This window comes from Artemia franciscana, chromosome 9, assembly GCF_032884065.1.
Source record: "Artemia franciscana chromosome 9, ASM3288406v1, whole genome shotgun sequence".
Classification (NCBI taxonomy): Eukaryota; Metazoa; Arthropoda; class Branchiopoda; order Anostraca; family Artemiidae; genus Artemia; species Artemia franciscana.
The window spans coordinates 9,833,041-9,854,959 of NC_088871.1; the positions used below are offsets into that span (position 1 = coordinate 9,833,041).

At 31.0% G+C, this 21,919-nt stretch overlaps 1 protein-coding gene across 1 annotated transcript in view; it reads right to left on the reverse strand.

Annotated features, from left to right (window-relative positions):
• Window positions 1–21,919, reverse strand: part of LOC136031563 (galactosylgalactosylxylosylprotein 3-beta-glucuronosyltransferase S-like) — a gene marked incomplete at its 3' end in the record, with an annotated part of 221,092 nt that overhangs the window by 136,073 nt on the left and 63,100 nt on the right. The window contains 1 exon segment of the mRNA XM_065711232.1: window positions 14,454–14,564. Coding sequence (XP_065567304.1) covers window positions 14,454–14,564 — 111 coding nt within the window.

Sequence of the window (21,919 nt, forward strand, 5' to 3'; positions counted from 1 at the left end):
ATTGTGAACTACTTAAAGACTTGAAATAAACAAATTGCCTATCATCTTACTCAAGTCCATAATTTTGATAATGTGAATTTTGGTCATTTGTGTGTTAACTATATAAAAAGAAGATTTACAGGGTGGATTCAGAAAATTTACTTACATTTAAAAAAAATATAAATGGAAGATGAACTAGAAACTAGATTATTTGTCTATTGTATGGAAAGGTTAGTAACACTTTCTTAGTACACAAATTTATATTTAGTGCTTCAAGTTCATTTGCTTTTGCTATGTTACCCTTTGTTTTTTTAAGTCTTGGGGCAGTTCTTTTTGAAATACTTAAAAGATAACAAAATAGAAGGAAGAAAGGCTGAGTATAAAACTGCTCATTAGTTCTATTTAAAATTGACTGCAATGCATATATTAGGCAAATTGATTAATGAAGAAATAATTAAACGAGAAAATGAATTACATAAAACATTGCAATTTTTTCCTCGTGAAAAATTTATGAAACAAAAGAAATTAAATGGTTATAAGCATTGCGTATAGTGTGTTAAGTTCAAGACATAAATAAAATACTTTTTACTTTCTGAACTATATTTTCCAACACTTTAAAAATAAAAACAATTTTTTTTCGTTAGGCTATACGTGCAAAATGATACTCATATGCTATTAAAATAAATAATGCACCATTACCTTAAGGCTCTTTTTTAACAACGGAAGTTTATTTTAAAATGAATACTTGTAAAACCAACTTCTTTAATAGAGCTCTATTACAGAAGCTGGTTAATATTTCATTATGAATTTATGAATTAGTTTCATTGATAAAAACCCAAAACGTATACAAAGGGTATAGTAGAAAATAATGTACCAATAATATAATTAAAAATCGAAAACAGATGAATTATTTGGTGGTAATTATTTTGGTAAAAAAATGAATAACAGCCCCTGGGCTGTTATGTAACTTTTTTTTCAATAAAGTTTTTACATCTTTCAAAAGATAAAAAATATAATATACATAAATTAAAAATTAAATAAAATATATTTTTTAATTTTGACCCCTAGTTGTAATTCTGTTTAATGTTTTTTTTTTTGTGTTGGCCATCTTGGATAAGCCTGGGATCTGAGGCAAACACCGTAGCAACTTTGTTTTTGAGAAAAGCTTCTCTGCTTCTTATTCCTTGATCTGGGCCCCCTGGTCCGATCGTATTGACATCACTAAGTGCTACACAAGGTAACAGTGAGAGTCAAATGGTTTGATCAAAACCTATTTTCTTTCAATCACTTTACCAGCTCAGCCACGCTGGCCTGTAAGAAGAGCTTATATAATATTTTTGCGTTTTATTTGACAGGTTTCTGAAGCGTGTTTAGATTTCTTCCAAGAATTCAAAATGAATAATTCTTAAGAAAAAAGCCAGAGGTAATTAAAGATTAAAATTGTTTTCAATTTGGAAATCTCTTTAACGAAATTAGCAACTAATAAATGGAGAAACTTCTAAGCAAAATGAAAATCGAAAATAAATATAATCCAACTATTAGGAAAGAAGATTTAGACATTGGAATGGAATACACGATTACAGGAATTAAATTTGTTACAACAAAATATAAAATAAACTGATATTGATCTTCAAGGGGAAATTGTTGATCTATTTGCACCCAAGCGTTTTGATTCTAAGGCAGTCGACTTCGAAAAGATATAAAAAAAACTAGACAAAGGTATAAGTCTAAAGGCTAAAGAAAGATAAAATAACTACGATATAAATTATTTAGATATTGATAACGAAATATTCACCAAATATTAAATTATTTCATTGTATCAGTAGCATAGGAAGAATGAAAAATAATTAAACTAATTTTTTTAGTTAGTACTAAAATTCTTATTTCAAAAGCCCTGTTTCGATCTTAAGGCTCAGGATGTGCAATTGTATAAATTTTGGTAATATTCATTTGAATTGGTGGGAACTCAGTTAAAAATAGGATAAATTGACGGAGTGATCTAGGTGGGGTCTAGAACCCATGTTCATATTGCAAAAACTATGAAATAACACCAAATTTGACATCAAAGGACCTGTTTTATTTTGAATATAGGGATAGAAAACGTTCAAAATATGCAATAATTGATGTTAAAATGATGTAAAACGGACTGGAAACGATGTAAATTCATTTAGTGATCTAGGTGAGGCAGAATCGTTAACTACCATACTGCTATAATTCCTATCAAGTATTCTATGACGTAATTTCTGTGACGTAATTCATATCATCACTTTTAACTTCGTAGAATCATTATTTTATCTTCAGAAGCTGACTAGACAGTATTACATCTTTAAGAAAACATAACAAGAGGATGATCACGAAAACACAAATTTACAATTATAAAAAATTCCAAACATCTGAACTATCAAACTAGATACGTCCAAGGGAATGATACTAACAGCGGAAGTCCAAAATAGTTGAAAATTAATATTTCGAACCAGCTATACGAGCAGCTAAGAAAAGGGTAATGAAAAATTATCTGAAACGATAAAAATCCGCAATGAAAAAGACAGCAAAATATTGTTGAAGGACTTGTAGCAGCCCAGCTAGAAAGGAATTACAAATGAAAGTAAAGGACAAAGACAATTATGGTTAGAAAAAAAGTGGCATCGCGAATCAGAAAGCTTAACAAATTAAAGTGAAAAATAAAGACACAAGTGTTTAGAAGGCAAGTAACAGTGACAATAGGAACGTTTCAATAATAAAAAAGGAGATGAAAGTAATATTAAGTAAGAAGAAAACGTCGTTGCAATTTTCGAAACCAACAATTCTTAGCACAAAAACCAGTATAAACCTTCAAAGATGCTTTAAATTCCAGATAAGCTGGTATCAAGTCATTGTGAACCCTCGATAATGAATACATTCACTCTGGACTCCACCATTTTCCCACGGAAAGAGTAGCAAACAGAAGTATTTCATATTGAGACAGCTGGTTACGTGATCAAATTGTCAAAGTTTTCGAATTATTAGATTGCCATTTTTAGGATTGCACCTGTTCTATCAGGAATTTCATAAACATATCCAAAAGTAGAACTCTTGTTTAGCACTGGCATCATTCAGGATAATTGATCGTCAATAGTCGTAATTTGAAACTTTAAAGTATATGGGTAAATTTATGACAAGATCAACCTAGTGTTCAAAAACCACATTCATCAAAAACCACTGACGGTGATTTTGCATTGCCTTCTTATTCCCAAATTTAATTTTTGAACATGGATGATGCTCGTGAAGAAATTATTCGTGAAGAAAGGATTCATATCATTTAAATAGTGGCAATCCCAGGGACTTTGCTAGATTCCAGAAATATTGCAAGACACAAACAATAATGTTAAAGGCAAGAAAATAAAAAAAGTGGTGGATGATAATTGCAGAAATAGGTTATAGTTAGAAAGCTGAGCTTAAATTCTTAAGAATAATTTTTTATATAATCGAAAGAAACGCATCCATTTGAAATTGCAGAGGCTAGGTTATTCTATGTAAATGCTTAAATTGTTTATTATTATTTAATTCCTAAATTTATTTCAATACACGTTGCAAAATAATCTTGCCCTCAAAGACACATATTTCACTTTCAAGATCCTTTGATTTAAAAATGATGTAGACCCTATCAACCAGCAATTTAACTACTCCTTTTTCACTGAACTTGGATAACAAGAATGAAAATTCAGAAATCTGTCATATTGAGTCAAATTTACACCATCATTTATTAAATCATCATCATTAAAAATGACACCGTCATTTTTTTTTCGACAAAATCAAACACAACACATTAGAGCTTCTTGAGCATGAGTGTTGCGAGATCTACCTTATTTTTTTCAACTATTGCACCTCGGTGTGAAGGATCTGTCATAGTAACTTCAGAAGGAGCTTATTCGATTGGAAATTCAAAAGCAGTGTGCTAAGTTTAAGAATCGAAAGTAACTCGACGGCAATCAGTCATGCGTCAACCGCCTCAGTGATTATGTTTTTGGGAATGTCCCCAAGACCCATTGAGCCTCAGGGCAAGAACTATAGGTTACTGTAGTTGTCTACTATAAGGGGTTAAAGTTTTTGTGGTAAGGGTGATCGTCTAAATCTTTGAGGAGTTCATTCAACTGGAAATTAGAGCTATTAGAGCCTTCGGCATTTATTTTAGGGTAACCACCCAACCCCTTCCCCACGTTCTCTTTTCTACAAACGAATCAGCTCGAAATCTGTAGATAGTCAATGTGTTCAAAATGATCATATACCTTAAAATAATATTTCTGGATTTGCCATAACCCACAGGGCTATGGAGTAAGGACTTTTAAGTTATACCCTTGGGGATTACAAGGTTTATGTAGGGGTATGTTGTACAAAGTTAAGAGGAAAACTCATTTTATTGGAAATTGAGGTTTTAGTTCCCTTTTATCAGTCAAAAGTGATAGAAGGGTAACCTGCCTCCTAGGGTCTTATTCCACAAATGTATCTACTCAAAATTTTGAGATAGCCATTTTGTCGAAAATGTCTAAATATCAAACAACAATGCCCCCAGGGTTGAAACCACCATCAACGGCCTAAGGAAAAGGGTTTAGATATCTGTCCCTGCTTTATTTAAGGTGTTTGTTAAAATTGAAAATTGTATTGCCTTTTTTAAAAGTTAAAAGCGAATAGAGCAAGGCCAGCCTCTTCCACACAAATTGTTTTCACAACCAAATCTAATGAAGATTTTAAGACAGCTACTTTGTGCAGTAAAGTTGATAGATCCAGTAATTATTTCTTTGAAGATATCAACCCCCCGTCCCCAAACCCAAAGGGCAAGGGTTGTAAGTTAGGCAATTCGTCCATTATTTGCGTACATACTGTAGTATTAAGAAAGGTAGGTCTGTTTGACCATAACTTTCCAAAATGAAGAGGGTTATTCAAATAAACCTTTCAGAGAATATTGACCTAGATCAAAACATATTAAGCACAAATTGATTGTCAACAGGGAATTGTTTGGGAATGATTGAGCATATTATTTTAGACTTTTCAGGAGAAAGGGATGATCAACTGACCAAAAGGCCATATTTGCATGCTAATACTGCTACTACTACTACAAACTGCCACTATTAATAGTGCTACTACTAATATTGCAACTACTACTATAAACAGTATTAGAACTACTAACAAAAATATTGCCTCTCTAGTGAGTACTACTAAGGCTGAGCATACTAAAATGTACATACTGAAAAAATATTGAGGGAAAACATGAACTAAATCAAAATATGTTATGTGCATATAGATTGACAAAGGGCCGTATCAGCAAATTTTTGAAAACGCTTACTGCATCAAGATAAAAAATTTGGGAAATCTTGAAGAAAATGTTCAACAAACCTAAGGGCAACATATGCACGCTTCTATTGCTATTCATAATAATGCTGCTGAAATTATTGTTACTACTGATACGACACTATTACTGCTATAACTACTACTACTATAAATATGATTATAAAACTATTAAGGTGACGCATATGAAGCTGAAAATCGGACAGAATATTGAGGGCTAAAATAAAAAATCGGAGCAAAATAAAAAAAGATCGTATCTGAAGAATGATTTTGGGTATTAAGTTGGAACTCTCGGAGAATGCTTAAGGGGGAACAGCAATTGACCAAAATGCAATTTGGGCATGCAACTACTAATACTACTACCACTGCTACTTTTACTGCTGCTACTAATACTGCTACTATTATTATTACTAATATTACTACTGCTTTTACTAATACAACTACTTCTTTTGCAACTACATATACTGTTAGGAGAGTTAAGGTGAAAAGTGCGTCCAAAGAGGGCCAAAAGGGGCGCATTACCAATACTAATGGAGCGGCATAGCTCATCATGATGAAATTTTCCATATAACATGAGGGACATGTCCAACTGCTCAAAGGGCAACTTTTAAATGCTACTGCTGCTGTTAATACTGCTGCGACTGCTGTTACTATCGCTACATATAAAACAGTACTAATACTTCCACTTCATAGTCCTACAACAAATACTATGGTCCTAATACTATTAAAGCCAAGCGTATGAAGGAATAAATTCTAGATAATTTTTAGTTTAACTTTGAACTAAATCAAAACACACTATATGCATGGATATTTTCAAAAGGATATGTCAAAAAAATAGATTTGGGTATTAAGTTGGAAATTTCAAAGATTGCTCAGAGGGGAAGATCCGCTGACCAAAAGCCAATATCTGCAGTCTACAATTAATATTAATACCCCTGCTTCTTTAACTAGTAACTACTACTGCTACTACTGCTGCTACTACTACTACTACTATTTCAGCTTCTACTACTACCAATGCAAAAGAATCTAACTACTACAATTAATATTAATACCCCTGCTTCTTTAACTACTAACTACTACTGCTACTACTGCTGCTACTACTACTACTACTATTGCAGCTTCTAATACTACCAATGCAAAAGAATCTATCTACTGCTCCTTTTGCAACTAGCTGTAAGGCTAAGGGCAATGAGGTTAAAATTTCAGAAAGTATATGCAAATACTTGTTTTGTAAAAGTCATATTCACATGGCCATAGCAAGGGCTAATTGTATTAAAGTTAAAATACCAAGACTGGATGAGGGATATATTCAACTGACTGAAATGCAAGATATTAATGCTTTTGCTGGTACTACTACTACAATTATTCTTAAATCTAATATTTGTAATACTAGTGCTAAAAATACAACTATGAATACCTTTACAAATATTCCCTAGAATACCAAAGTCATATTTTCTTGGAACATTGGTTGGGGGAAGGTAAATTATGCCACAACACACTGTCAGATTGCAGGTTGTCAAAATGCCTTTTAACAATATATTAGTAATGCTTTGATGCGTTAAAATTGAAACTTACAGGGATGTAAATAATAATGTTTCTACTCACATTATAACTACAACTCCCCCTGCTGCTACTACTACCACAGTTACTATGATTAATACTCCTACTACTGTGTTTGCCAACACTTTTAATTCTGTTACTACTACAACTATCCCTACTAATAAAGTCTAGTAAGGCCAAACATTTGGGAAATATTGAAGAAGTAATAAAGAAAAACAGAAACACACTTGGCGCATGCAGATTGTCAAGAAGATGTATCAGCAATGCTTCGGGGGAGGCTTATGGTATAAGATGAGGTTTAATCGTGATTTAAGGGGGAAAATAAAGAAAAACAAAGTTTATATGTGCATATTACTGCTGATGCTACTGCTGTTACTGTATCTATTCCCTCTACGTTAGCTAGAAGTATTAAAGTATAATTTTCAAGGTTTATTTTGGTAGATTTTGAACTAAATTAAAATGAACTATGAGCATTTAGATTGTCAGGAGTATGACACCTCAACATCTAAAGACTAAGTTAAATTATCAAATTAGACTTGCCAGGGTAGGTTGGGATAGATCTTGAACTACCAAGATGCCTATGTTTATATAACTAATGCTACTGCTGCGGTTGCTGTAACTAATGATTCATAGGAAATTCAGATGAAATTCTTAAGAAATGTGTAGGGGAAATTCAAAGGCACCGCAGCTCTTTCATAGATACTAATACTATTGACACTTTTAAAGAATCTAGTTCCATTTGAAATGAAAAGTTCTAGTACCCGTTTTAAGAGTAAAAAGTGATTAGAAGGAAAACATTTCTTTTACCAACCCATTAATATTCCAAACACATCCAATACAAATATTGAGATAGCTGTTCTGCTCTGCAGAGTTAAACAGTTCAGAAGTGAGATATCTATAGGTTTGCTGGGTATTTCAACCCCCGACAGTTATGCATTTTGTAAGTTATGCCTTAAAACTATATGTTGCCTTTAAATTAAATCAAAACGCTTTTTGTTTATTCTGGTTGCCATTAATTCATCTCAGCAATATCCGAAGAACAGCTGAGGGTATTAGACGGAAACTCTCAGGACTACTACTGTACCTACTACTGCTCTTACAATTTAAAGAAATAAGAAAAAGTGTAACTATATCCCGGTTGTCAGTTGGAATAAATAGAACTCTTTGGATGGTATTAAGTTTTATGTTTCTTGTCAACTTGAGAAGGAATAAAACTAAATTAAACAGTTCAGTTTTGTGGTTCCGATTGTCATAAGGTTTTATGTCATTAACTATTTTTAAAACCTTTTTTCAAATATACAAATAGTAAGCCAAATTCTGGATTCTTATAGAAAAAACGGAAAAGATTTCAAGTTATATTTTCTTTTCTCGTTAAAATACCTCAATCAATAAGAAAAGGAGAAAATAATTTTACAACTTTTCCCACAAAATAGGTTTTCCAAAGAAAAGTAAAAAGCTCCATTTAGCCAAAAAATTAACAGAAATAAAGTTAATTAATCTTGCATATGTACAACTACTTAAATAAAAAAAATTCAATAAATAAATGAACCCAAATGAATATAATTCACATAAATAACCGAGTAAGACTCAAAACGAGCAAAAGTTACCTTAAATATGGCTAATAAAGCCCATGCCTTCTGAAGATCAGAACACAATTAACAATTTATGGAAATTAGCTTGGTACTTAAATTGATCTTAGCTTAATATTTAAAAATTATTTAAGTAAAAAATCATATGAAAAAAGAGGAATGTAAAACAGAAGAAAATCCATTATAATGCAAAGTAAGGAGGACAAAATTACCGAGGATTAAAAAGATACAGCAAAATGACAAAAAGATTAAAAATTTCCCTGACCTGTTAAAAATTGAGGAGGAGGAACGGTGAATGTATAATTATCTTAATCAAAGTTAGGAACAGGGCCATAATTAGTAGAAAGAAAAGAATCCAAGACAGATTAGGAAAAAATTTTAGAATTTGCTAAATCATTTCTATATCTTTTTTTTATTAGAAAAAGATATACAAAAGAAAGAAAAATCTATAACACTTTGGATGTAAAGGAAGATATATATGGTAAGAAAGAATTACTAACAGTTCTAACAGGATTAAAAAAAAATAAGACACCAGATGCTTATTAGTGTGATAAGCGAGTTTCTTAAAAATGGTGATTATAATGCCAGAAATAAGTTACTGTAGATTTTCAATATTTTTGAATAAGAGAATTACCTATTCTTTGTTCTATTATTTCTTCAGGTAAATTACCCATGGAAATCAAAGCTTAGGGTAGTTCATATCATTGAATTCATTTCTGGAAAGATTTCCATTTCATAGGTCAAGGATGGATTTGTCTAAGGAAATAATTTCTGAATATTTCCAAAGATGACTCTTTCTATTGGCAATTCAAGTGTTTTAGTGTAGTTGGTTAGGAGTTGAACTTTTATACGGTATTAAAAAATCAACTGAATCAACTAGATTTTTTCATCAAATTGGAAGGTTTGAGATTGCAAAAAAAAACGCAAAAACCGATCCACATTTTGTAAGCCATGCTTGGGTAATAATCAAGTAGGAAAACTGTTACTTTAGCTAATTCTAAAACTTCTTCGAACCAGGTTTTATGCTGGAAATTGAATTTGAAAAAAGTGGAACTTTCTAGTGAAAGGTCTTCTGTATCGTTAGCCCAAACGGTAACAAAGTCAATGCTATTCATGGCTAAACTAGTTCTACTTTTGCGATTTTAGCCTTAAAAAAATGACCAAAGGTCTTACAAAAAAATTTTTTAACGTTACCGACTTGTCAATCTATGAACGAAAACCCCAACATAATCAGGATTATTGTCATCCTGTAAAATCTTATCAAAAATTCCAAAGTGAATACATGCTAAAGCCAATACATGCTAACTCTATTAGTAGCTGACACTAAAATTTCGAAATTCCTAGTTGCGATTATTTTCATTGCTCTTAGTGATGTCCACTCCATGTCATTACGACCAAAAACAAAAATTATGACCTTCTATTGCGAAATATTTAACTTGGATACAATAACAGAAAAAAGTATTCTTAGTTGCAGTAGCTTCAAATATATTAATTCGTCGAGACTGCCGACTAAAATCTTCTGCCAACTGACTTTTAAATCTTTCCGAAATTGCTTTTACATCTCTTGGTTTCCAAATATGAGATTGTGTGTGGTGAGTATTCACATTACATTAAAGCATTTTGGACAGCATCAAATTCTTCCAGGGCATGAAACTACTGTCTATTGTAGAAATGAAGCCCATGAGTCTTCCAAGCTTTTTTATATGTGTCATGAAAAAATTTATTCAGGGTATTGAGACAGTCAAAACTGGTTGCTATTTCCACATGATAGAGAAGTACTCGAGAATAAAAGCACTCGGGATGAGCTAAGAAGCTTATATTATGGATTTGACCAATGACATACAATCCTTATTAAATATAAATCATGTCCTTTGTAAATATTAGAATTGAAATCCCAGGTTTTCCATTTTAACATCTTATCACGTTTGGTAGTTCAAAAGCTGGTTCCAAAGAATCCTCATCTATATTAACTGCAAATTTGTGTTTGTTTTTGGCCTTCCAACAGACAATATTTTGTGGAAATAACTGAGGCGTTGGAGACTCAACAATCTTATAGGCCTGGTATCATATAAGAAAATATTTATACGATTTTATATATGATATTATAAAAAATACTTGTATGATGTACTAAAAGTAAACGATGTCATTTGGAAAAAACAAAATTAAGGCTCTTAACGAACTTATATATATATATATATATATATATATATATATATATATATATATATATATATATATATATATATATATATATATATATATACATAATCTCTGTAACCGAACAATAGTTGCTTATGTATTTATGTATAAGCTTTTTTCTCAAAATTTCTCTAGATTTTTTTTTTGGGAAAAATTGACATCCTGGAATCTTTTCCCTAAGAAAACGATCTTTATAAGTCACAAGTTTAAGAAAATTTTTTTAGAGCTTTAATTAAAAATAAATCAAATGATTGACTTCACAAGTCTATACTGACTTCACAATTGTCATAAATGACGATTCGTTTGAAAATAATTTTTAACCACCTGAACTAAAAAACATTTTACGTCCAAAAAAATGACCCGAACAGCGAAAGTCCACAGAGGGTGAAAATTAATATCCTGAACCAGCAAAACGAACAGCTAAAACAAACGATATTGAAAAATTATCTCAAACAATAAAAATACAAAATGAAAAGGAAATCAAAATGTGTTAAAAAAAACTTGCAACAACCTAGATAATAACAAATTACAAATGAAAGTGAAGAACAAAGAACACTTACGGTTAGATGAGAAGCAGCAGCGAGGATCAGAAAAAAAATGAAAGTGAAGAATAAAGACGCAAGTTTTTAGAAAGTAGGCAACAGCGAGAAGCAGAACATCTAAATTCTAAACATCGAAGCGAAACAGAACACAAACTTTGAAAGAAGCTGTAAACTGTGCATATGCTAGTTAGATGTCATTGTGACCCTTCGGCATTATAATTATTCTATCTGGGCCCCTCCTTTTTCCCAAGTAAAGAATAGCAAACACAAGCAACTCATATGGAGACTCTTGCTTGCATAGTCGATTTGCATTGCCACCTCAAAAGCTTCTAAACAAATTAGATTGCCTTTTTTTGGACGTCACTTGCTCTTTTAGGAGTTCAACAAACATATCCAAAACAGGAACTCATGTTAAGAGTCATGTCAGTACAGCCCCTGTTTACCTACCCACTGTTTATCCTAGCTAGAAAGTCATAATGAACAGTGGATAGGCTACTTCAAACACCTAATACAGGTTTTCCATATCTAACAAGGGCTGAATTGGTGATTTCATATCGTTTTTTGACCTTAACATACCGGAAGCCTTTTTCTGCAAGCTGTAACAACTGATCTGTATTCGATTGGTCTTCGCGCTTTGCATTTCGATGAAAGACTATTCAACCTTTTCTCGTTGGTAGAAACATTTGTGTTGAGTGTGATTGTATCTAATGGATAAAATCGGAAAACCATTATGGCTGAAAACTAAGTAGTTGTTGCAAGAGTTTTCAATGACTCAAGGACTTCTAATACAAGATGCAGTCATAATTGACAAAGTAATATAACCGTCATCATTCATCGGATAAACACCCTACTTTCATGAATTTTTTGAAAATATCATCGCTTGTCTTTCAAAAGACATATTTTTTGAAAGATGGCGGCATGTAAGTATACAACTTAATTTAAAAAATGCGGGGTACCGCAAAACAATTTACTTTTGATCAAGAGTCTGGGTGATGGATCTCGTAATCTAGTCAAAATTGATGATCTCATTTTAGCAAAATTTCCAAATACTGACTATTCTTTCCTAAGAGAAAAAGTCTTCAGGTGAATAATTCATAATCCATGTGGGTAGTTAAAGGCAAACGCAAGTTTCATTACCTATTAAAATGGAAAAAAGAATTGCCATTTCATTTCTCCGATGCAGTAAATTCAGTTACATCTCTAGAGGATGACAGAAACCAAATTATTGGTGTTATTATATTTTCAAATTAGGCAAAATGAACCATATTATCAAATAACCTTTATTATCAAATATTATCAAAGAGATTCCAATAACCAACCAATTACTATTGCTAACTGTCATATCGTTATATAAAATCCTCATTTGCTGAAAGAATTTCAATTTAACAACAATTTCGAATATAATGGCAGTATTTATCCGATAAAGTGTTTATATTATTATGTCTACAAAGGACATGATTTAACTTCAATAAGGATTGCAAGCCATTTGTTTAATTTAACAGCCTTTCTTTTTAGCTCAACCCGAGTTTTTCTATTTTCTTTCTATCATGTGAAAAATTTAACTACTTTAGAATTTCTCAAAACTCTTCATAAAATATTTTGTCACCTACGAAATAGAATGGATGGCTCGTGGCCATGAGTTCGACAATAAACAGTAGTTTGATGCCAGAGAAGAATTGGGAACTGTCGAAAATGCTTTCTGTAACGTAAATACTCTCGGCACACATTCTCAAATTTGGAAACCAACAGATCCAAAAGCAATTTTGAAAAGGTACAAAGTCAGTTGGCAGAGGATTTTATTCAGCAGTCGTGCTCTGTACTTTTGCATTAGAGTTAAATACGTAGTAATATTAGGGCAAAATTTGGTTTTTGATTAATGAATATAGTATGATCATTATAAAGAAATAGATAATTAATCATAACTTAGAATTTCTAAATTTTAGTAAGTCAGCTACTCCTGGAGATGATATATACATCTGCAAGGAAAGCAACTTGAAATCGTGGATGGTATTTTACACGATTTCAATGATTCTGATTATGTTGGAAAATGTTTCATAGAGAAATCTGTCGGTAATATTAAGAAATTTATTTTTAATACCTTGTCTTCGTTCTGTGTGGTGTAAATTGCAAAATTAATGCTTATTGGTTATTCAGGAATAGCATTAACTTAATTTTCTTTTCGACTAACAAGATACAAGACCTTTGGCTAGAAAGTTACGATTTTTTCAGATTAAATCTCAAGCATAATACCTGGTTTAAAGAAACATTAGAATTAACTTCAAAAGAAGTTAAACTACTTGACAAAGCACCGATGTAACCCAAGCATGGCCTAAAAAATATGGATCAGTTGTTGCAGTGTTCTTGCAAAGCCAAACTAACCATTTTATTTGAAAAATCTTTTCAACTTTTTAATAGTACATACCCGTTCAACTGTTAATCATCGGCATTGAAACACTTGAAGTGTCAATATAAATAGTCACCGGGAAATGGACTTGGAAAATGGAAATTCTTACACAAATGACTTTAATGAAATGGAATTACCGAAAGCTTTCATTTCTAATGGTAATTTACATGAAGAAGTATTTGGACAAAGACTAGGTAATTATTTTTTTCAAAATATTTAGAATCTCCATTAGCGTATTTCTAACCTCATATTCATTATATTTAACAATCTCGTCTATCACACTATTAGTAACTGTGGTCTTATCCTGTTTAATCTTGTTAGTTGTCTCAGTAATTCTTCCTTACAAAATAAGTCTTCATTTACAATCAAAGTGTTAAAAACTTTTTCTTGCTTCTCTATATCTTTTTTGGCAACCCTATAAGGCTTTAGCACATTCTCATTTTTCTTACATTTTTCTTGAAATCTTTCCGTGCAACTAATTCTGGGCTAATTCTTAACTTAATTCAGACAAGTGCACATTGACTGTTCAATGTGTTCAATGACTGTTCAGTGGCTAATGAAAAGGAGTAGGCACTCATCATTGTTAAGGCACCTTCCAATAATTTGAGTGATTGGAAGGGGGAGTGATACTATTGGCAGACCTTTTTATATAAAGTATAATTTTTTCCGTTTTAAGTTTTAATGTCACTCTTTTAGTTTACTTGAATTTTTTTTACAAGAATTATTTTTGCTTGTAAAATTCTGTTACACGTCTACTTAAACGACACAGAACTGACCACTGTATATATTTTAAGCTGTTCTTTATTTTTTAACATCATTCTACTATATTCTACTTTTTAAAAAAAGTGAAAAGTTTACCTGCAGTTCTGCTAATCATTCTGGGAATGGCATTTTCATTATTTGTTAGACAGGCCACCTCAGGACACGTACATGGGCATTGAAGACACATCTTTGAATGAATAGTGTTAGCTAGAATAAGGATTTAATTAGACGCTTGTTACGTACAGGGTGTGTATATATATATATATATATATATATATATATATATATATATATATATATATATATATATATATATATATATATATATATATATATATATATATATATATATATATATATATATATATATATATATATATATATATTGGATGGATGAGTAGGGTTAGAGCCTCGTTCAAGTACTGATCTATTTTAATTGCTAAAGTAGGAAAACAGTCTTCCTTTCTCCGTCTGTCTTTCATTTTTGTTAATATGGTAATTTTTATTTTTCTTTATCTATAGTTTATTATTCATAATTTATTATTATTTTTTATATTTTTGGTTTTATGGTATGGGTTTGTTTCTCTGTTAGTGCTGATATATATATATATATATATACATATATATATATATATATATATATATATATATATATATATATATATATATATATATATATATATATATATATATATATATATCCTTTTGGGCTAAATGATCGTGTAGCAAAATATGGTGACATGTCTCATGTTGTTGTTAAATGTATTGATGGTATTATGGACCATCCTTCTTTTACTTGTCCTACTAAACGTAAAAAACGATCAAGAGGACATAGGAAAAATAATAGAAAAAATGAATTAGATGTGCATATGCTTTCTATAGATCTATCCCAGCTACTCGAATCCAGGGGTATGATTTCTGTAATAAAATGTCTAAATAATTTATCCAAGAGGAATCTAATCAAACTTTTCTGGATTGTAAAGAATAATACAGCTCTTGATTATAATTTTAAAGTAATATGTGATACAATTTGCATTCTAACTAAAACGAAATTTATTTCAAAAAAAGAAAAAGTTCGATAATATTAGTAATAAGGATAACAGATTATATTTATCTATTAATTTTACTTGTAAGCAGATTGAAGATATTAATTTACCAGAAATTTTAAAACAGCGGCATGTGAAACAGGCCCTTCCTAGTAATTTGAATTATAATGATAGTCCAGTTTTAACTTATAAATTTTCAAAAACTATTGGGCAAATTATTTTTAATTATAATTTAATGCTATAAAGATTAGATAGTGATATAAATTGGAAACCGGTTTGTAATTGTAAGCAACTTGGCCCATTTGTAAATCCTACTTACAAACATGTTATAACAGGGGACTTGTCAATAATAAAGCAAAATGATCTTCAAATTATAATGAATAAAGGGGCTAATTTCCGCCTTTCTCATCATCTGAAACCATCGAGTGTTCTTGATGGCTTGGAAAATGATTTTGATTTATTTATTGATAAGTGGTGTAGGAAAGAGAATAAAAACAAAGAGAGTTTTCAAAGTTGGAAGAATTTAATTTTTAGTAGAATAAGAAATAAAATACATTCTAACTTAAAAAATAGTAGCACTAAATCATTATTTTATAATGGGAAGATTAAACAAGCAATTGCTAATCTAAAGAATGAATTTGTAATTGTGCCAGTGGATAAAGCTAATAATAATTTTGCCATAATTTGTCAGAAGCTGTATTGTGATATCTTAAAAAGGGAGTTATGCACAACTAATGTTTACAAAAAGATAAATATAGAGGATGAGAATTTAATTGAAAAGACTGAAGAAATACTTTTTAAAAATTTTAATATTAAAATAAATGACAATGATAAAAAGTTCCCTTTCCTGTATTGGACTGTAAAATTTCATAAGAATCCCCCTAAACCACGGTTTATTGCTGGAGCAGCTAAAAGTCCAGCCCGCATTGCTAATACTGACCTCTCTTTAATTTTAAAGGAAATTGTAAATAAACTTAAAACCTATTGTTCTGGTATTAAAAAATTTTCAAATTTTAATCCATATTGGAGTCTTAATAATTCACTGCAGGTAATAGATTCTTTAACAATGGTTTCAGCTAAAAGAATTGAGTCTTTCGATTTTGCGACAATGTATACTAATTTATCACTTAATGTAGTGTTTGAAAATTTAAAAACTGCTATCAAGAAATATTTCCTCTTATCTAGTAAAAGATTCTTAAAAATAGACACTTATAATAAAAAAGCTATATGGACAAATTGCTTTAATAATACATTTAACTTGAGATGTTACAGCTTGGATATGATTTTTCAGTTATTAGAATTGGTTTTATACAATACTTATATAAGATTTGGTGGTGATTTGTACAAGTAAATTGTGGGAATTCCAATGGGGGGGGGGGGGGTATGCCAGCCCATTTATAGCTGACTTGTTTTAAAGTCAACTAGAATATAAATATATGATGGATAAGAATAATCCCATTAATTTAAAACATGTTTTGTCAAACAATAAAAGATATTTAGATGATATTTTGGTCTTAAATTGTAATGATTTCATTGATATTTCTAAAAATATATATCCATCAGAGCTTATTCTTGAACCTAGTCATGGCACTGGTCATGAAGATCATTTCTTAGATTTAAATATTAATATTTGTGATAATAATAAATTAAGTTTTAAAATGTATAATAAAACGGATGATTTTGAAGTGATTAGTTTCCCATTCCCTGAAAGCAATATACACTCAAATATCACATTGTCAGCGTTTTTCTCACAGTTTCTTCGCTATGCAAGGATTTGTTGTAATTATATTGATTTTAAAAATAGATGTAAAATCTTAAGCCAAAAATTGATATCAAGAGGTTTTTCTGCAAATAAATTAACTTGGCAATTTAAAAAAATTTAGTTTTCATAATAACGAACTTTTAAATAAATATCAAAAGAATTATCTAGAAATACTTAAAGAAATTTTCAACTAATTTTGGAGGTTCGAGAATTGTTGTTGCAGCGCCATTTATTTTGAATTGTGTTTCTAATTGAGCGGATTATTTTTTTTAAATTAGCCACATGGTAAAGATGAATTTTATAATTGTTTAGTTCATTCAGGTTTTTTGCAGGTTATTTAGTTTACCTATTGTTGCTAAAAAGAGGGATATATTAACAGGATAAGCTTGTTTTGGTGTTACTTGGTTGTTTTACATTTTCTGTTTTGTTTTCATAGGCATGTATTTTGGGGGTGATACATGACACGGGGATGCCATGGATATTCTGTGGTAGCCACAAGACTGTGCTGGGTTTTGAATTTAAAGTGGCGAAACCCTATATAGGCCAGTGTATTCTCCTGATGAGCCCTTGTGTTTGGTTGTTGCCTCTGAATTATTTGTCTTTATTATTTTTTCTATTGTTTGGTAAATGACGATTTATACTTATTGACGACATGACTGCCTGTCCATGGATTATTCTTTATGGTTGATTGTGTATGGCTATGCTGTTTGACCTATGTGATTGTATGGATGAGTAGGGTTAAGGCCTCATTCAAGTGCTGGTCTATATTAATCACTAATTTCGGAAAACAGTCTTCCTTTTCTCCTTCTGTCTCTCTTTTTTTTTCTTTTTTTTTTTTTGTGTTTTTGCTGTTGCATTGGTGATTTCTCTTTTCAAGATATATATATACATATATATATATATATATATATATATATATATATATATATATATATATATATATATATATATATATATATATATATATATATATATATATATATATATATATATATATATATATATATATTGTATATATATATATATATATATATATATATATATATATATATATATATATATATATATATATATATATATATATATATATATATATATATATATATATATATATATATATATATATATATATATATATATATATATATATATATATATATATATATATATATGTGTGTGTATATATATATGTATATATATATATATATATATATATATATATATATATATATATATATATATATATATATATATAAATATATATATATATATATATATATATATATATATATATATATATATATATATATATATATATATATATATATATATCTGACAAATTTTTAAAATCTTTTCTTTGAAAAACTACATGCATAACAATTTAAGCTGGTGAACAGATAGAGATTTGATAATCATAATGAACGGGGACGAGTTTAAATATTTAATGAACATTATATAAAGCTCTTGAAACAATATTATCGCAAGAATAAAAACAAAGAAATTATTGAGGAATTTAAAATTACTTAGCTAGATTGAATTTTTCACTTTTTCTGTAAAAAAGTTTCTTTTATCCTCGTCAAAAGTATGGTTTCTTACAACAATATAGAAAGGGGGTTGCAATGAGTTAAATTTAAACGGGTTCATGTTCAAATTAGTTTGAAGTTATTTGAAAAAAACATTATATTTCTTATTAACTACAACAGGTCAAGAAAGAAATATGTTTGAAAAAAATTTTCATTTACTATATTATAGAGAGAATAAAAATGCGAGCTTACGATCTATGATATATGCTGCTTCAAATTTTTCTGTACTCTTACTGAGATTAAGAAAATTTAAGTTCCTCATTGAGAAAAGTGGTTTACACATCTAATTTTCAAATAGGCACAGTCTTTGGCCTTGTTAAGGTTGGTGGGGGTACGATAGGTGCAAGTTATATTTTTCACTAAAAAAGGTGTATTTTTTCACTTCGTGAAACACAAAATTTTATCTATTTTTAAAAAAAAAATTGGACCAATCCCCCCCTCGTCCAAAAAAGGCAAGGGCAGCACTTATACTAAGCATGCCTACTGCTGAATATACGATCACTTCAAGACCTGCACCCTCGAAGTAATACAATAGCATTAATTCAAAATCTATTATTAGGGTTCTTATTAGTGCAAATGTATAAATTTATCAATTGAATCAATCGCCTTGTCTTTTACTCCCTGGGGATGAGTGCAATTTGGCTTTGGATGCTTTTTTCCTGTCATTCCACGCAAATAGCGGTCATGTGTCAATTCTGATTACTTGGTCAACCTACCTACGACCATAGGTAGGGATGCCTTGTTTACCTTTCATTCCAGGTAATCTAACGGTTCTATGTGAATTTTAAATTATTAATCAAACTGCCTGAGATTCTAGGTGGGTGTGTCTTTCTAACAGCTAACAAGCAAGAATTGGCCCAATAAGAGAGTTATACTTACTCTCTCCATTTATCCGTTCCATTTAATAAAATACTTGGACAACTATTGGTGTTATGAATATCTTAGTTTTTCGACTATCTACCTTAGTTCTGCCTTAGGAATCACGCATTGATAGAGATAGACTTATCTATTGAAAAATGAACTGATATTGTTTTTGAACAATCCTAATGAGGGCTTAGGCCAGATTTACCTCTCAATAAATCGGACTATTTGTCTTGGCTTTTTCTACAATTAACCATGGCTTGAAGCCCACAACTACTTGATTTTAATTCAATGTTAGCAATCCAGGTCCTGAATATTTGGGACCCTCTGTTTTCCCTTGGCCATTAGGAAGTGAAGCTGCAGACCATATCAGGACCAGCAATTCCAATGAAATGCCCACGTGGATCCGCAACTGGGACCGACGCTTCAGGAGGTCGCCAGGACTTGAAGATATTCAGTCATCATATGCACAGGGCTTTTTAAGGCCCCCATTCAATTGCATGATGTACCCTCTTCTGCCCTCCGCAGGAACGCCGCTGACCTTTATGTGAGTAAAATCTAATGATATTTCTCGAAAATGTTATTTATTAGCGGTAAACACGCATGTTTCTTCAGCCTGTTGAATATTCTCATTCACGCAAAAACAATAGGATCTATCAAAAGGCAAGAAACGTGAGATAAAGGGAGAATGAGAGAGACCTGCCTCTGAGAGAGGGTAATGGAATGATGCTGTCCCCTCCTTAAAATAATCTAATTTTTGAAGTTCTTTTCCCTAAATTTTCTTGAGAACTATTACTACCCCGATCTTATTTTAATCTATATTAATCTCTATTAATCTATATAATCTAAATTAATCTATATCATCCCCATCTATATTAATGCAACCCCCCTCATTAAAAAGTAACGCAGTCTTTTTAGCTTACTATTGGAACTTTTTTTCCATGCTTCAAGCTAAAATTACTGTATTGAAAATAGAGTGATAAGAACTTACTGTTGAAAACTTTGCGTTCTAAGAAGAGGATTTGAGGAGAGGGGCTTTGCCCAATGTTTTTTTTCAGGAAATCCCAAATTTATGAACAATATCTTAGTGGTGTAATACTTTTGCCTCTAAGGAGGAGATTTGAGGGGTGTTGCCCAATGGATTTCTTTTTTCAACTTAATAACGGGGGCAAATATCAGGGGGCCCTTACTATGAGGGGTGACCCCAGGGACAAAGATAAGAATAAGATATTATTTTCAGACTAATAACTAAAAATAATGCATTCTAGTGTTGAACTTCTTTCAAAGAGGGGATTTGAGGGTCCTTAGATTAAGAATCTTTTTTCAGTATAATAACGAGCCCATGACCCGTTAGTTCATATGGCTTTGAGGGTCTTTAGATTTACATTCTTTTCAGAGCTCACAATCATAAATATTTCAAGAGAGTAAATTTGGTATTGTTTTTCCAAGCCGCAAATGATTGTCATACATGGATATACCAGCAACTACCAGATTTCTTTGGTGAAAAGCAGCAATGGACACCAACATCCCCTCAGTAAGTTTTTCTTAAGAATATTTCGAACATTATAATACGTGAATCGTAAAGGGTAGACATCTTACGGGGTAATTTTACGTCATTAAATTTGAAGCCGGTAGTGTGGTGTGCTATTGACTTAAGGCTTCATGCATGGTCATTAAATTTATAGTTTGTAGCGTGGTGGGCTATGGATTCGAAGGGTTCATGTATGGAAAAAATCCTAATCATTGAATTCTTATCAGGTAGTCTGGTTTCAATACATCCGAAGGGTCTATTTTTGGGCCCTTTTATGGACATTGCACATTTAGGTGGTAGTGTGGTCTCAACACATCTGAAGGTTCCCTTTGGATTCCCATGTATGGTCAATACATCTTTAGGTAGTAGTGAGTTCCTTCCAACTCTGGACGATAACTATTTTCTTTCGCCCAATATGAATTCTATAATGGATGAAATCAAAAGTGTTTCAATTAACTTTATAACCTCTTCTTAGTTTTTAGGCTAACTAATCTAAACCACCCTCGGAATTCAGTGAAAACCTAAGTACACTTCTTGAGAATAGTGAATTTGGGCTGAATTATAGTAGGGGGTGAGCCCGATTAGCAGACTTTCTCCCAACTCTAATGTAGAGAGTTTCTTGAGGAATCTTGGCTTCGTTGGTGAATTCTTAGACAATTTTCTAGTGCAAGTGCCAACAAGAGAGGTCCATAGGGTGCTGGAAAAACAGGCGCCTGTCTCTTGCAGTGATATGGAGAAACCAGATCATAGTGGTGCTTTTTCATCCCTGTATTTCCTGA